Source organism: Ruditapes philippinarum, unplaced genomic scaffold (genome assembly GCF_026571515.1).
Source record: "Ruditapes philippinarum isolate M1 unplaced genomic scaffold, ASM2657151v2 ctg2649_1_1_1_1, whole genome shotgun sequence".
In the NCBI taxonomy this organism is placed as follows: domain Eukaryota; kingdom Metazoa; phylum Mollusca; class Bivalvia; order Venerida; family Veneridae; genus Ruditapes; species Ruditapes philippinarum.
Genome location: NW_026854185.1, coordinates 273037 through 292036, shown reverse-complemented (window position 1 = coordinate 292036; position 19000 = coordinate 273037). Strand labels below are relative to the sequence as shown.

The following is a 19000-nucleotide window of genomic DNA, read 5'->3' as shown; positions in this document are numbered from 1 at the left end:
AATAAATGTCTGAAAGAAATAGTATTATTAACGCAGATATTGTAGTTTGTTCAATATATAGACCTTGTATTTATATTTGAATGCAGTTATACATACAGTACTAGTGGAAAAATTAGTAAATCCCGAAATTGTCTGAATAAATGTCTGAAAGAAATAACTTTATTAACGCAGATATTGTAGTTTTGCGAATTTTTCATCGATCATCTGTTTTACTATTTGTACCAATAAAATTTGCTAAAATGAATTGAAAATTTAAAATTTTTAAAATGAAATTGATAGGTAGTAATTGCTTTCTGTTATGAAAAAAGTAACTTTTAATTGTACATTGCTTTTTGATGAGTGATTTCTTAAAAGTATATATGCTAAAATTAAGATTGATGATGTTTATTTAAATTTTATTTTAACAAAATTAAAAGGAAAAAAAATATGCTGATAAGAAAAAAGTGTTGTAACAGTAGGAAATATATATTTCAATATCAAAATTAGAATTACATGTAAGATGAACTTTAATACACAATTTTAGATTGTGTGAATCAGACTTTGTTTAAAAGGTGAATCTTTAAAAAAATACTTAATTGTTTCATAACATAATAATAATTATAATGGTCAGATTTTTATAGCATATAAAGAAGATCTGGTTTTCTGATTATTTTGTTACATTTAATTATAAGTCAAAGACACTCTGATTAATTGATCGCATTATAATAAAATTTTGTGCTTATATTATAACGATTTTGTAAGTTCTTACGATTTACAATTATAGTAGATATAGTGCTTCATGTTTTCTTTTGCTAGCCATCTTTTTATTAGTTCTTTTCCTTTCAATCTTAAAAAATGTCAAATTTAAATATAGCTTAACCAAGTGAAGTAACTTAGGAGTTGCATAAATAGTTATTTTTAGCATTTGCAGATTTTGTTGACCTTTAAGATAAAAACAGTTGGTTCATCGAAGTTGCCATCTTGAAAAATAATATTAGTTTGAAAACAGTTTTGTGTAGGACTAATTCTATGTCTGATTTGACATGTTATTTTGCTTGTTAACAAATCTCTGTTTTTACGAGGGATTATTTTTTTTGGCGGCAGATTTTTTTTCCGTAGGTCAACAGTTTGTCCAAGACATTAGTATTCTATGTATTTTCTGTTGTGTATTATTTCCACTTTGTGATTGTGATTTTGTTTAGTTTTGAATTTGGGAGAATTCTATAATTTGTCATTAATTTGTCAAAAATATTGTAACTGTTTTACTCCTTACCCATGCTTTCATTGTCCTTTTCCGAACGGCACTTTTTAGGAGAAAAAAGTCCCGCCGGCAAAATGTTTGGGTATTTTACGTGAGTTATACTATGTATAACAAAAGCTTTTACTAAGTTTAACTTATCCTGTCGACCATTACAGCCTTATTTTTTACGTTGTCAGTGGTATAATTTATGTGTGTAGACTCACTGTTAAATCATTAATGCTCATTATGTTATCAAATTTTTACGGATTTTGAAATTACACCAGTCCTTCCCCATGCCCTTATTTTGAAAAATACAGCACAAAGGAGCCTCTTTTATTGCCATTTTATATGAGCCCTTTGCACTTTATTATACCAATTGTCCCAAAACAACAGCTAAAAAAAAGTAACCCCACCCCTTCCATAAATATTGCAGCCCGGTAAAATCCGGAAAAAATGTTTTTTCCGACACCAAAAAATTTTATACCAATGAAATTTAATGATTTTTCAGTCTATATTTAAGGAAGATTGTTAGCTTTTATCTATTGTTTTAGATATAAGAGAACATTGATACAAGGGAACGGTCATGTACTGCTCTCGGTTTGTTTTTTTTCTCGGTGGATTATGGGGCATAGTCTTCCGATAAATTGTGATTATCATGCCACTTACTATACTATCAGTCAAAACACGCAGTTAGTGATCGAATGGATAAGTTAAATAAAAGCTACGGGAACGCACTTTTTTTTTCGGAGATAAAAAAAACAGATCGGGACGTGACTCAAAAACCATGTCCAGCCAATGCTTTTAAAATAATATTCAGCATGAAATTTTTTTTTTTTTGTTAAATGTTAAACATTTTCCCGTTATCGAATTTCTTGAATTGTTTCGGACAGATTCTTTCAAAAGACGTGCCTGAATTGAATGAACATAACTGATAGTAGTTAAGTGGTGATAATCACAATTTATCTAAGATGGGGGACAAAGCTACAATTTGGTGGGGGAAGGGCAAAATTTAGAATTTATTGGGCGACAATCAAAATTCCTTCAAAAATTTATGTTGTTTTGATGTTTTAAAAGTTTTGAATTTGTCAAAATTGTAAAATCAAAAATCTTTTTATTTCATGCAAAATATTATTTTGGGGAAAAAATGCATTGTTTGGACACTTTGGTTTAAAATTCTTTGAAACGATAGATACAAGTGTAGATGACTCATTTTCGCGGGTCGTTGTGTAAAAGAGAAATTTTCTGTTCTATTTTTCTAAAGCAGTACGGATAAAGAAGAAAAGGATCGATATAGGAGACAAGCTAACAATGATAGAGAAAGGTAAATACATGTTAAAATATAAAACAAGAAAAAAAAAAACCCAAAAAAACTGTGATAGGTAAATATCAAAACTTATTTAAAAAACCCACCCACCCCGACACCACAACATCCCAAACTTAATTTTCTGCCCCACCTTTTAACCAATAATAAAAATTGTTTGAAAAAAACTGTATTTATATATATATACACTGCCACCCCATTATAACGCGCCTCGTTATAACGCTAACGTTAGTATGATGCTCATAGGTCATGGCTTCCAAAAACAAAATCGTAATTTTGCCGATTTTAACTTTTTTCATGTACATGCGCAATATTCGATATACCGCTTGTACATAGGGACAGTCAAGTACAATAAACAATTGTAATTAGGATACTTGTGAACGAAGAAGGTGTGAAAAACATGTACAGGTTAGTGTTAATCCGCTCTTTTGTTTGTTTTACCTGTCCGGTAAAAAATGTTGTGAAATCTTAAATTCCTACCTGATTTAAGTGGCACTCAAATGTAGATAAATTAAGTAAACCACATGGGCCCATTATCTATTTAAAAGACGTCATTTTTTATCCACTGGCAAAAATGAGATAAATGGTGTTGGATTAACTAAGGGATACAACTCAAGCTGGAAGCTTTTTCTACAACATTTGTGATTAATGTTTTTCTTTCTAAGGATTTCTGTTTCTTTTAAATGTAATAGTAATATTTAGCAAAATAATTTAAGTTTACATTATTAAAAATGTCAATATTCATTGAACGGTAGCATTAGATGTATTGGCGGTGGGTGGGGTAATGCAGTAATTTTGCGTTGAGCGTTATATATCAGAACCTCGTTATAACGCGTTGTTAAGACCTTGGACCCCAACATGAGCATTATAACGGGGTTGCAGTGTATATAGTTTTGGCATTAAATTTGTATACTGAAATAAAATACAACTTGACTGCTCAGAAAGTTTGATAAAACTGTTCATACATGTATATTTTAACTGCCAATTGTTAAAAATAAGGCATTTCAATATCAAAATTGTAACATCGAGTGGCCAACAGTTAAAAGTCTGGTAAGATTTCACCTGTGTCTGACTTCATACCTGCAACATGCTATCAAAAGTTTCATTCTTACAATTAATGGAAAAGTTTTGTTTAAAACACAATTAAAGGTACATAACCTTAATATCCAATTTTCTTTCAGATGTCTGATTTTTGTCATGATACTTTGTCAGTTTTTAGTTGAGAGGGGTCTTGAAGGTTGTTTTTTTTTTTTTTTTTTTTTTTGCTGCTCTTTAAAGCTTAGCTAAGGTCCTGATTTTATGTATCTTGTATCAGGCCTTTGCTGTCTTACTATTTTCTTTTGTTTGCTGATAGTGTTGAAAACTGGAAATTACCCCAACCAATCAAACCCTGGTGACCTTCCTAGCCTCCGTTATCAAACCAAATAAAACATGAAGGAAACTGTTATGACAAATAGTGATTTTGGAATTTCAAATCTTTGTTTAACAAAAAAGTTACATTTCCCTTCCTTGTTTTTTTTACGAAATGGTTTTATGTTTTATGCCTTATTTCTTGCTGTGGAATGAGGTTTGCTTGAAATGCGCTTTTTTTCATAGTACCGGTAAATTATCATAAGATGTTCATCAGTCATTGGATTTTTTTTTAATCTCTAAGCCTATCCTAACCTCTGAACCAAAAATATTTTAACCTTGAAGCCAAAATTAATCTCTAAGTCTTTAAAAGTATTTAAACCAAAAAATAGTCTCTGATCAAATTGTAGCCCTAGGGCCAATTTTAATCTCTACGCCCATCAGAAAATCAAATGTTCGTACATGTAATAGTGACCCTTTTTAAGAATGATTTTGAAAATGACCTTGTGAATTGGATGTTAAATGATGACATGAAAAAAGAAGAGATTCTATTAGATTATTAGTTGTTCTGTTTTGCTAATATTGTGTTGTTTTCTAATTACAAATGTACCAAAAAAAAAATGTGTGATATAGAATGTATTAGAAGCTGCGGACACTATTTAACAAGGGCTTGCTAATTGTGTTATGATTACCTGTGAATACCATGTTAGATGGCAACCTAGATGACCAATTTGATAATGCGCACGTAGATATCTTATTTATTATATCCATACATAATCTGACCAAGGTTTGTTGAAACTTTTTTTTTAAAAAAACATTGATCAAAATTTTTTTAAAGTGTATCCGACAGCAAAGATCTCTTTTGATTCAGGGATCTATGCACAGGATATTTGTTTGAATCTGGGGATATAAAAGCAGCTTTTCTAACTACAGAATAATTGAAGAAAAATGTAACTTAAGACATTTTAATGAAAGCAGTAGTTTCAACAGACCTTGTGTTAGTACTCCATTTTGATAAAAAAATTGCAAGTGAATTTGTTTTATTCTGTGTTCTGAATGACATGACATGGTTTTGAATGTTTTGTTTACAGAGTTCGAGTTCGGGATATTAACGAAGCATTCAAAGAGCTCGGCTCGATGGTTACAATGCATTGTGGGACCACACAACCCCTGACGAAGCTTATGGTGTTACAGCAGGCCGTGAATGTTATAACGACCCTTGAATCTCAAGTTCGAGGTAATTTTCTTGACAGTTGTAATCTCTAACCAAAGCCTTAACTTGGAATGAGTAAAAATTAATCTCTAAGCCGGCCGTAATCTCTAAACCAAAAGTAGGCAAATAGCATGGATCCTGATCAGACTGCACGGATGCGCAGGCTGGTCTGGATCCTTGCCGGTCGCAGACGCATTATGTTGGATTTTTAATGACGCGGCCCAAATGTTTACTTCAAGTTGATTATAATCTCTTAGCCTGTCCTTTACTTTAAACCAAAAGTAGTCTCTAATCAAGTTGTTGACGCATTAAAGCCCATTATTTTTTCATGCCCATTATTAAATCTGAGCCAGTGTTTACTGTTTAAAGTATGTCCTTTAATTTTCTAAATTCAAGAAATATTATTGTCAGGGGAATTATCTCGAGACAAAAATATTCCAAACAATTAACAATGTAGTGATTGTTTTTTGTTTCCTGTTTAAAGAACTTTTTTTGTAAACAAAGGACATAAAAAATTGAGAAATTATTTATGTAGAATATAAGAACTGATCATACAGTGGCATGTTTAAATAATGCTAAAGTCCTTATTTTTACAATACTGGCAAGTGCAGCATTAAACTGGGAATGGGTCTTTGGAAGTTGGAGAGATATCAAAATAATATCAATAGGAAAACACAAGGATTAAGTGTTCAACAGTATAGAGTGTACATGTAGTTAAGCTGGACAGTAGTGTGGATTGACCTGGCTCGATACTTGTGGCTTCTAAAACTTTAATTTTTCCTACTAACACTCGGGGGTTGGAAAAAAATTTGGCAAATGAAATTTTAACATTCATTTAATGCAACAAAGAAAATCAAAATATTGACCGCAAATTTTTTCTCTTCAGAGAGAAATCTGAATCCTAAAGCAGCATGTCTGAAACGTCGTGAGGACGAGAAATCTGATGATATACCCGGCCGACCAATGAACGTTAACGCTGAAGATCTGCAACAAGGCTCAATGGGTCCAAAGGTATAATAATTGTTTGAAAGAGCTAGTAATTGTTTGAAAGAACTGTAGTATGTTAACCCATAATATATTGAATTTGTGTAATTGATTTGCCATGCTTTGAAATTCGCATAGTCTGCAAAAAGTTTTAAAAGATTTCAATATCAAAGCATTAAAGAAATTGAGCAGATGTGCAGTCTGGCTGGGTTCTAATTTTGGTGTCAAATTGTTATTATTTTCAGTTTAAGCAAGTCAAGGGTTTTATAACATGTGAAATTTCTGCCATAGACATAATAAATATAATATGCATTCAGGTCATAAATTATGACCTTTACACCTTTAGTTGCCATGTTAAAATAATTTGAAAAAAAAATTAAATATGCATGCATCTTTGACACCTTAGTTGTGACATCATTGACATTGTATGTACCCTTTACTTTCTTCACTACTATAATTACTTACATCAGATGTGTAATCCAAGGGGTCACTAGTTCGATCCTAGGGCGAAGTAAAATTGTCACCATGACAATTTATCTTGGATATTGAGTTTATTGGTCATTTGTCTATATTACCACTAAGTCAGAAATCATATGGGATAAGCAATGATCAATTGTGTAGAAATTGTTAATGGTAATTACTGGTTAGTAAGATATCCGGGATAGCTGGTAAGGTGGATTTACCGCCAAGATAAAACTAAAATGTGTTAAATTCAGCATTACAACCAAGACAAACAAATGCCTTTGATTGGGAGAATGCTTCCATCTTTAGAAAGTGATAATTTTAAGCGGGAAATCTATAATTTTAAGCGGGAAATCCTGTATCAGTTATGTAATTTCTTAAAGAACTTTTTGATTATTGCAAATTTTTTTCCCCTCTATTTCAGTGCCCCCCTGATGTGAACAAACAAGGTGGATGGTGGTAGCAGCAGACGCAATATTTTAAAGAGCATTGGCAGTTGTATTTATGTATAAAGAGACCTGTGCTTGTACCAACGTGTTATACACACTGGATCGTACCACTGTGGTATTTGATAACAAATAAAACAATGAACAATTTAAACTGTTAATTTATGTATAGACACAGGGTCGAAGGACAACATGTGTGTTTTGTGTGAAGTTTCACAACACATATATGAATATGTGTGTTTTGTGTAAAGATGTGTTCACTACACAAGCAAAGAGGAGCACAACACGTGTATATATATGTTTGTGTTTAGTATAAAGATTGTGTGGTTAAATAAATACACATGCAAGACAAACAGAACACGTAAACGAAGTGAAATAATACAGTGATCTCAATTCCATGACATCATTTCCTGTTACAAAGCACATGGGAAGCAGACGAGATCGGAGGTTGTTCTTGATTGTTATATTTTTTTGCGTGTAATTATGCTGAACTATGTTCACAGAGTTTGTGAAATAGGTTACAGGTTGATATGATATTAGTTATTAAGGTTGTTAAAAGATACACATACTGATTAAAAAATGAGTTGATGTTAGAAAACTGCGAAGGTGCTGTCCTCGAGAGCTCGGAAAATGAAAGTGATCATTTGCAAGTGGTGGAGCGAAGAGACAAACCAAAGGGAAATGGATCAAAGTGTCGATTTGCAAACAATGGTTGAAGTGTTACTATAAGACAAGGTACAAGAACATCAAAATGTGACAAAACCAGTATGATATTGTTAAAAGTCTGATTAGGATAAATTTGTAAAAAAATGTGAACCAATCAGATTCTTTAAAGGTGTGTGACGTTTGCAGACATGCAAATATGTCTGAAGTTACTACTTTTGGTACATTTGATTATTCAGGGGGTGCTTTGAAAACATTCGTTGCTGTAAATTTTGTCTCTATAATGGAATAAGATTGGACTATGTAACTAGTATGAACTACTATGTAGTGTGTAATGTTTACTTTGTGCTTGCACCGAAATAGAGGATGAATACCATTTACAAAAAAAAGGAACAAACAATGGAAGAGGAATTGAGGAGTTAAACGTTAATGATTGTTGTGACAAAGATAAGGAGGATCAAAAGTGACGACGGTGTAACTCATTTCATCATTATCAAGTAAAAGTTATGTCATGTTTCGTTTTGAATGCTATCAATCACTGATCTACTTGTATACAATGACTATGTCTCTTTATATTGGATCTTTTTTCTGAGGGAAGTAGGGCTACTGAAATTAAGGTCGTAGTAAAATAGTAAACCACTACAGAGGTTGTACAATTGTTGTATATATATATTATTTCTTGAATGAACTTTGCCCAAGATTTTCATTTCTTGACAGAGATATTAAATACTTTGGTGTCAGCAATAGGTGATTTAATAGCTTAGCTATTTGAACCTCAAATCAACTTTTAAGAATACATTAAATAAAATAATTAAATACATTTTGCGTGTGAAACATGTTGAAATATTGTTTAGAATTCATACAATATTAATTTATCATTGGAAACTAAAGAACAAAACCTTGAGACGTGCTTACCAAAAAACTTTAAACCAAGCTCTTTCTCGAACGATTTATTTATATATTTAATTTATTGAGTAGGAATTTAAAAGTGCTAACCATTTTGATCTTCCATTACTATAAGTCAGTGCCATACCATTTATAATGCATGGTAGGTTAGAGGTTTTAATTATAAATTTCTCACCCGATACCTCATGTAAGCACAAAAAACCTCATCGTTTTAATAAGGTTACTTTATACTGCATGTATTCATCTGTAAGACGGTATTTTGTTTTTACACTGTATGGCTGATTTTTCACTTTAAAATCAGGCTGTGTCTTATATGTGATCTGTCTAGTAGATGAGTAAATAGAGTATATTTTGGGGGATTTTTTTTCAAACTTCCTTTTTCTTTAAGAATATTTCATTATAAAATGTTGTCATTTCTGCCCAAACTTGTAATGTGTAATGATCTTTTCCTGTGTAACATTTGATTAGAATTTTTTTTATTCATTTACAGAATGTGAAATTTTATCACAGTAAAAAAATGTACATGTATTATTGTCACAATGTTCTTGTAATAATGGAAGACTTGTCAAAAAAAAAAGGTAATGGAAAAAAGATCTCATTATTTGAGATTTTAATTAAATTGATCTTATTTGTATATAAATGTAATAAAGAATTTCATTTTTTCACATTTTTTTTGTGTGAAATGTTTACAATACAATTGTTTATAGTACGAGATGAATTTTAAGGGATTTGATCCCACACCGTCATAACTTGGTTTGTAACAGTCATTGAGTTACGATAGTGTGGCATGAAAAAACTTATAAATTGAGTCTCGGGTGTACATGAGTTTTAAGAAATATGTCTTCTCTTTTTAGATAATGAATTATTTGTATATATAGTGATGATATTTGTTCAGTGTTTTTTGAAGAATCATTATAAGTAAGTGCCTCTATACGTTGTGAAAAAATATTGTTATTTATGTGCATTAATATATATATACATATATACATATACAATATTATAAAAGAAGCACACACTTTCCTGTATAAATGATGTAGAAATGAATTATTTAGTGAATATATGAGTGTCATTTTATCATAATGTTTATTATGTGAGGGGACATCATCATAAAAAAATGTTCATATTTACATCAATAGGCTCATAAAAATTATTTGCCATACTGCATCATTTTCCATATCTTATAACCATATAAATATCAAACAAGCTTCCATTTGTCAAAGAGCAAACAAAACAAATCTCTGTCACCTCAACTGCTTTTTAAATTTGTTGAACATGGAAGACTGAAAGTTTGCCATAGTACACCATTGTCTTGTTATTGAACTGAAGTAAGTGTTTTTATGACCAAGAGCAACAATAAAAATCTCTGTCAGCTTAACTGCTTTTTAAATTAAGAATATGGAGGCTATGAAAATCAGCAAAATTACAAATTTCTAAAAGATAAAACAAGCGCCTGTATGTCCTAGATCAACTAGAAATCACTGTCGCCCTGACTGCTTATTACATTAATTAAGGATAAACTAGAAACAGGATTAATGAACTCTGATTACTTTGTTAAGACTTTTACATATAGTTTAAATTTTTGCCATTTTTAAGAACAAAAATATTGATGCCATTGCAAATTTTCTTAAAAATAAGGAACCTTGAATATAACATAATTTGAGATTTTATATGATTTACATGTTTAAGAACAGTGTAAGATTTCAACTATTCAGTTTTGCCAAAAATAATGAGTTATAAGTAGGAAAGGTTTAAGGTGCTTTTACTAAAAAAAGAAATGAATTTTATTTAGAAAATGAAATTTTGCCAAAAAGTTGTTGATAGAAAAAATATGACATTTTTGAATTCTAGCATGAAAATAAATTTGCCAAAAAAAGTGTATTTTGTATTGTTTGAAATGAGAATTAATTTTCTTTTTGCAATTAAGAGGTACTACTTGTCATGTGTGCTATTTTTGTAGGGGGGCTGTAGCCCCTTAAAGTTGTAATTGTGTTTGTTATGATTAAGGTACATTGTCCGTCAGAAGATTGTTTAAAAATTTGGCCTGTTTTGACATATTCTTCTATCTAGCCGTGAAAGAGATAGCCATGACTTGATAAAAAGAAGTAACTTTTATATTCTATTTGTAAACGTTGATATCTGCTTAAGCTTGTGCAAGGGAACCTGCATTTTACAAGAAAAGGATTCAGGATCCATCAAACCAGTAACATTTTTATGGTGTTTGGTCACCTTTAATGGATAACTTCACAACAAGTTATTTACCTATTGACAAAATATGTTAAATATAGAAAAAAATCTATGAAAATTGTTTAACCATGCAAAACCATGATAAACCATGAAAATTGTTAAATAATGCAAAACCTTATAAACTATGGACATTGCAAAAATATGCTTAGTGTTATATTCTATGGAAGTTTTCAAACCATGCTAACCCTTTTTACCATGGAAATTACAAAACCATGCTTACCACTATAAACATTGTTAAAAATATAATTTAAACATTGTAAAAAACATGCAACAACCTTACCATCTGTGGAAATTGTCAAACCATGCAAACCATTATTATATCCATGGAAAATTGTCAAACCATGCAAACAATTATGAACCATGGAAATTACAAAACCATGATAACCACTATAAACTTTGTAAAAAATACAATTTAAACATTGATAAAAAAAAACATGCAAAAACCTTATAAACCATGAAAGTTGTCAAAACATACAAACCATTATTATAACCATGGAAAATTGTCAAGCCATGTAAACTATTATGAACCATGGAAAATGTGAAACCATGCAAACTATTATGAACCATGGAAATTGTCAAAGCATGCAAAACCATTTTGACAAACCATGCAAATCCTTATAAATGATGGAAATTGTCAAATCATATAAAAAGCCTTTATAAAACCATGGAAATTGTCAGAATATTTCAATCATTATGAAGTATGGAAATTGTAAAATCATGCAAAACCTGAAACCATGGACATTTCCAAAACATGCTAATCATTATTAACCATGGAAAGTGTCAAAAAGTAATGTAATCATTATAAACAAAAGAAAGTGTCAAAATATGCCAAATTTTTGTTGCAAGCTGATGTTGGATATGATACCTTAAAATTTGTTATAAGAAATCTGCTCTTCCAAACATTAAAACTTATTATATTTTTTTGTAAAATTCTTTGTTAGGTTTTGATGTCATTAATTCCTTACATATGAATGGAATTTATTACAAGGGCTTTATATAATTATGATGAAATTATTTTTTAAATGAAACAAAATTTTGTTCATAAATATGACTAAATATTGCACTGTTTAAAGTTTTGATTTGCCTTGAACAAAACTAGATGATTATATATAAATTTCAGAATTTTTTCTTATTGGTGACCATGTTGACTGGTTTTTAATTTTCTTATTTTTATTTTGTAAATTGGTATTATTTGATACAGATTTATTGAACAATAAACAATTATTGTTGATTTTATTTATGCGATGATTATTTAATAAATTTTTATTTTTCACCTTATTGATTTTGTTGACTGCCTTTAATGTTAACAGAAAAAAATGCCATTTTTAAAGGCCTGTTATGCCTCAGAAATGCTTTAATTTTTATTTCTCATAATCTTTATTTTTTGGTGTACTTCAAAAAACCTGCTGATTGGCCAATTACCTGAATAATCTGTTTCTTGTGTTGCTTTTTTGGCAATTAGTACAGTTAACAGCTTCCGTGGTCGAGGGGTTAGAGCCGATGACTTCTAATCCGGTTACCTCTTTGGCGTGGGTTCGATCCCCGGGAGATGCTTTGGTAGTTTAGCGCGGAGGAAGGTAGTCTAATACTGGTATAACTCTCCAGGAACGATGGTTAGGAAACTAGCTGCCTACAACTGAAATACTGTTGCGAAAAGGCGTAATATGAAACTAACAAACAAAAAACAAACAAACAGTTATAGAGATAAAGTATTTTGCATGGAAGTCAAAATACTACTTGTTTACATTTTCCATCTTTAATGACAGATAATTTCATAAGTATAGCTACTTTCCTCGGGTAACAAGCATCTTAAATGCTCTAAAACAATTATTTAAATGTTATAAAACTTATGCTTGCCCTTTTCTAAAGAAATAAAAATTTATTCGTTTCTGAGGAATAATGTGCCTTTTAGTTCAATACTTAAACAGTTTCCAGGACCGAGAAAAGTGGAGCACATTGCTTCTGTGACATCTCTTGTTTACCTTAAAGTTTATATTAACTGGCACTGTCAGTGAATTATTGAACAATAGATAATGAATTATTATTGATATGATAATGAATATTCTTACATTTTCTTTTTGATTTATTACATTTGATCAGGTATTTATTTTAAAATCAGAGTTTAGAGTCTTATGTAAGTATACACATGTACATTAATTCTTACTGCGATGTAAATTTTTAAATCTATGTAAAAAATGATAATTGAAACAAATTTTTATGTTAAAAGTGAAAAAAAAAAAAAGAATTGGGATCCCTTTTAATTTGTGATTTTGGGTTTTTTTGCACGCTTTCTTTTTGTATTTTAGTTTACCAATTAATGCAGTGTTCATTAAGCATTTTTGTTTCTTAATTTAATATATATAAATAAATCTGAATTTTAGGTATGAATCAAATGTGAAAAATTTGCAGAAAAAATGTGTGAAAAAAAAAGATTTATTATGATTTTATTTGTATTCTTACTTTGTTAATCACTAATTGATGTGAAATAGAAGGAAACTTCAAAGTTTTCCTTGAAACTTGTAAATTTATCCTTCACAAATAGGAAATGTCAATTTTTTTCCACACATTATGTTGGCAAAAATAGGTGCAAAATGGTCGTAACTCTTAACGAAAGAATGGATATACAACCCTATTGCACAAATATTCATAAAGTTTGAATTTTTGTTGTCTTCAAGGGGATTTATTCAAAGATTGTGTTGATTTACTTTGCATATTAATTTATCCAGGGTTTCATGTGAATTGTAAACTCGTGTGAAGTCGTTTTTTGAGATGAACCGAGATGCAATTTTATTGCACTAAATGTTAATCATTAAGTTTTCTTTTTCTTTTAAAGGCGGAAATATTTACAAATTGAAATTGATTTATGTTTGCTTATTATGTTATAATTATCCAAGACTTGATGCAAAATGCTTGTAACTTGTTTGCTATATAAGAACAAGGTACAACCTTATTGCATCAGGTATTGTTTGAACCATGTGTCATGTTATGAACGGAAATTTTTTGTATATTTAGCAATGTTGTTTTGTTTTTTGCGATTTTTTTTTTTTTTGCAAGGGATTTTGAAGAGTATATGGTCGCGTCGTCACATTTTTATCATTTCGTCATTTCACAATTGAGTAGCTCTAGTTGATTGAACAATATATAATACATGTTCGTTCCACATGATTTTTAATGTGCACAATGTGGAATTAACAATAAATTTTATATTACAGAATAAAAAACAAGTTTGGTTTCTCATTTATTTTCCCGTATGATGAATAAATATCTGCCCCCGGATGGCCTGGACTTGTAGCCCTAAGCGTTATGTTATTGTTTAAAACTTGACTGTTTGGCTTAGCTCTTTCCTGTTAGCAAAGGCTAGTAACTTTCAGTTTCAGCTGGCTAAAGCCATAAAGGTTAAGTTCCACTTGTTTAAATCTGTATGCTGACTGAAATTTCCTGATACATAAAAATTAACTATTTAAAAAAAAGTCCATGCTATTGTTCTATAACAGATTTCTTACAAGACTATGGGAACATAGCCATATCACAGGCCCATTTCAAAATACTCCGCCCCCTCTCCACCCTAATCAACCACAAGTAAAGCCGACAGCTGCAAAAAAAAATATAAAAATTTAGGGGCAATCTGTGGCTGAGTTATTGTGGTCATTGACTTCATTGTTGCATTAATTGAAAGCCACCCTTCCTTGTTGATTTTGTTTTTCATATTTCATACCATTTGCCCCGGACTGCTGTGGGTTCAAAAGCGACAGGGACTTGGCATTCTTTTATGCAAGAAAGCTATCAATCTAGCTTATTGAACGTCGATCGTTCTAGTCAGGTGCTTGTTCATGCCTGAAATAATGCATGTAAGGGCGCCTGAGGTCTTCTTCCACCAATAAACTTGAAAAGCCACTAAACAAGGGGCCTGTCCCTAAAAAAGCATGAAAAGGCCCTGATCTACCCTTCACTACAGCTTGTTAGAATTGCCAAATCTGATATATACATTTGTTATCGGGTAGTTTCAATTTTCTCAATTTAAGCTGAAGGGCTTTACCCTAAAATAGCTCAAAATGGCCCTGATCTACCCCTTTAGTACAGTTGAGATGAGTTTCAGTCAGGACTGCCAGAGTTGATATATATACATTTTGTATTCCTGTGAAGAAAAATTACTTAAGAACCATGGGGAAAAAAAAGCCATGAATCGTCTGCAAAATGCCATCAGTTTTTCCCAATTTGGGTTTTCTCAAAAATAGCATGAAAAGGCCCTGATCTACCCTTCACTACAGCTTATTGCCAAATCTGATATATACATTTCTAGTTTCCTGTGAAGAAAATTACATTAGAATCTTGCACCCCAAAAAAAAATTATAAAAAAAATGCACAAATCATTTGCCAAATGCATAAGTAAAATTGCATTTGCATAAATCTTATCCAGCAATTAAACACGGCAATATTTTAAACTGACACCTGCATAATGGGGAGAAAAAGGCTTTTAAAAAAAAATTGTGAAGCAAATGTGTGCTTTATTCCAAGATTCTTATTGATACAAGAACTATCATATGGAGAGCTTTATGAACGTTTCGGAAATGATGATTTACATTTACGTACAAGGAGGGAGAAAAAAAGAATTGAGCCGCATCACGACAAAACCAACATAATGGGTTTGCGACCAGCATGGATCCAGACCAGCCTGCGCATCCGTGCAGTCTGATCAGGATCCATGCTGTTCGCTATCAGTTTCTTTACTTGTTATAATGTTTGTAAGCGAACAGCTGGTCGCAAACGCATTACGTTGGTTTTGTCGTGACGCGGCTCAATTATTGAACTACAGAGTTTTTCTTAAGCGCATGTATATCTGCAGGTGTTACTTACCTTTGTGTTAGTTCATACAGAAATTAGGTTTAATTGTGTAGGAAGTTATAAGTCTTATAGACACACTCTCAAATCTGTTCCTGGAACCAATCAGAACTGAGCCATGAGTGTCAAGTTTCGTGCTCAAATCTATTTCCATTCTAAAACACTTATATTAAAGAGAAAGGATAAAAATATGTTGAACTACATTGTAATTTTCCTGACATCTTGCGTGGAGTTCCTTTTAAGGTCTCAGTACAGGACTATTTGTAATTCTTAGTTGAAGTAGCAGGAGATAGTGGGAGATTGTACCTGTGACCTAATGGAGTGCTACCAATCAATCTCCTATGCAGTGATCTCCCCTTATCATTACAGAGATTTCTACCACCACACATATTTTGCAGAAAAGTCATATTAAGGCATCATATTTCTAAACTTTTCATGTGCCTACATTTATATTACATATATAAATATAAACTAGGATTTTCAATCGATTAAGGTGATGTATACATTAACGTCTGTGAAGGTAGTGATTACAATCTGTCAAGGGAGGTAATCACTGTGAGGAGTTTGGCTACCAATTGGTGACTGTGCTCACAGTTAATTAATCTTTTTCTATTTTATGATAAACAAAATTAATAATTAAAAAATTTATTATTTTTCAGAGTAAGGGTTAGAGATATCAATGAAGCTGTGAAGGAACTGGGAGCCATGGTAACCATGCATTGTGGGTCAACGCAGCCAATGACAAAACTGATGATCCTACAGCAAGCTGTTAACATTATAACGACATTAGAATCTCAAGTCCGAGGTACGGTTTTTATTTTCACCGTGACTGTTTCACAGAGCAATCACGGAGACCCTCTCACCCAACCGTACAATTCGGCATCAATGTAACATAATGAAAACTTTATTTCTCACCCAAACACAGCAAAATTTAAAACTTTTTTATATAAATTTTTAACACATTGAAATGATTGGATGAATAAAAATTATTGACATTTTTATTCTGAGATCATTTCAATTTGAATACATTCACTCTCTCAGTAATGATTTCTCACATTATTGACTGCATTTTGCAGAAAAGTCATATTTAGCCATCATATTTCTAAACTTTTCAAGTTCCTCCTTGAAAGAGAGTAAACTTTTCTTGAATTTGTTTTGGTTAGTTCTTTTTGTCAGATTACAATGCATAGTAGGATAATACATGTACAGACTTTATCAAACTGAGTCTGCAATTTTCATGTAATTTTACTGTTTTAATGCTAACGTGGAAACACTTATTTCCAGTTATTTATTCAACATTTTCTTCTTATATTAAAGTTAAATCTTGTTATAGAAGAGTTTTGTGAAATGCTATTTGTTATACTATTCATTCATTTTACGTGATTTTATTTACAGAAAGAAACTTGAACCCAAAGGTGGCGTGTCTGAAGCGACGTGAGGAGGAGAAGGCTGAGATGTCACCACGGCAACCAATGAACCAGAACAGCTGTGATCCCCCACAGGGGCAGGCTCCTCCGGTAAAGAAATTTATTAACATTTAAATTACATAAATACAAATACATACTATGATTTTCAATCATTTAAGGTGATGTATACATAAAAAATGTGTGAAAATTCAATATTTTTCATCTAATGTCTTATCAAGGTTAAGTAATGGTCAAATTTTACCTGGAACTAAAAAACAATTTTGTCAGTTCCCATTGGGAAAAAAAAGGCAAAGTTGGCAAGACGTAATCCTGGTGTTGATGGTTGAAACAAGTTTTAATATATTAAATAAAATCATGAAAATAATGCACAGTGACAAAGGTTATAGTAATAAAGTTGAATCTTTAGCTGATCTGGCAAGGTTTTAAAACCTTTTCATAAGATCAAGCTCAAATCTCAGGATTTTCATTGGTCAATTCACATTTTCTGCCTGTTTCTGACCAATCAAATACCCGAGATTAGAATATGTCTTTATAACCTTGGCCCCTGTGCTGTTTTTAGACACAAGCTAGCATCTCAGTAGAATTGCTGACTTTTTGTTAGCTAGCTTGAAAATATTCAAAAGTTCCAAGAGGGATTTGAACCCAAAACAGTTAGATGCAAGCGATTTGAAGTCAGGGACCTTAAATACTTTGCACTAAGGTGGCTACGGAATTCCTAACATAGATATAAAAAACAAGACAGTTATTTAGCATTAAAATTATCTTATTTTAAAGATTTGAATTTTTTTTTCAGCTCCCACCCCCGGGGGAGAATCAAGGAGGAGGTTGGTGGTAGTTGCCATAGTAACCATTGAAAAAAAAACTTTACAAAAACAGCTGATAAGTGCACAAAGGTGGCAGAAAATTTGATACAAAAAAAAGAAATAAGTGTGCTTTAAATTATTCACATGTTGATAATATAGCTCTTCAATGCGAAGAGTTCAAACGCAAAATTCTACCTTGTGTTAATAAGAAATAGGGGAGACAATTGCTGGAGGACTTTCCATTTTTAATCAAAATTGAATTTTATTCTTGGAATGAAGACTTTTAGGTGAAATAGTGCCTGGAAACTGGAAAACCTAACATTTCAACCAGAAAATGGACTTCTTCATGTCTGAAGGAAATAAAATCACATTTTACAAATTCCAAGGAATAATCTTGAAATCAAACCTGTACAAGTATATGGAGATTTTTTTATAAGAATTGAAGCTTTTTGATATTTAAAAGAAAAAAAACAACAAGAAAACCTTGACTTCAAGAGAAAGTGCCCAGATATATTGAGAAAAAGGTGAAAAAATACTTCATTGTTGAAGAACTGTCTGTATTTGGGTGTTTTTATCCTCGTTCTTCCCGATGGAATAAAACCATAACATGAAAATACTGGCATTAAACTTAATAATGTTGTGACAAGGTATATTTATGTTAAATGAATAAGAAATCTTAATTTATTGAGCTTGATGGAAGGAAATAAGGGAAATAACAGTTTTATTGATTTTATGATTTTTTATATTTTCTAAATTGCTTTGAAAAATATGCATCTTTTATTGCTCCACATATTGTCAAATTTAGCAGAAAATTTGTATAAAGTAGTAAAATGTCTTCAAAAGTCAATTTAATTGTTTTTGTTTTTAATGATTTTAATATTTGATGATTAGAAAATCACTTTTTTACTGTATCTGTTGAAAGAAAGAAAGAGAGACAATATAAAACAAAACTCTATACAAAGATATTGTTTTGAAGAAACTTCAAAATAACTTGAATGAGATGCCCTTTTCATGCATCTGTCATCATTATTATTTGTAAATAGTTTTGTTTAGGTGAGCAAACTGTTGCCTAGTTACTAATGTGTTGTAATTAATATATTAAGTGCCTCTATGTATAATATTT

General features: G+C 31.1%; 1 protein-coding gene across 18 annotated transcripts in view; it reads left to right on the top strand.

Moving 5' to 3' along the window:
- LOC132739305 (transcription factor 12-like) overlaps nucleotides 1-19000 on the top strand; it is a gene marked incomplete at its 5' end in the record, with an annotated part of 106435 nt that overhangs the window by 71238 nt on the left and 16197 nt on the right. For 6 of the 18 annotated variants that reach the window (XM_060726990.1, XM_060726984.1, XM_060726985.1 and 3 more), the window contains 4 exon segments: nucleotides 2481-2540; nucleotides 4982-5127; nucleotides 5990-6114; nucleotides 6974-14032. In XM_060726990.1, the coding sequence (XP_060582973.1) occupies nucleotides 2481-2540; nucleotides 4982-5127; nucleotides 5990-6114; nucleotides 6974-7012 (370 nt within the window). 18 annotated transcript variants of the gene reach the window in all.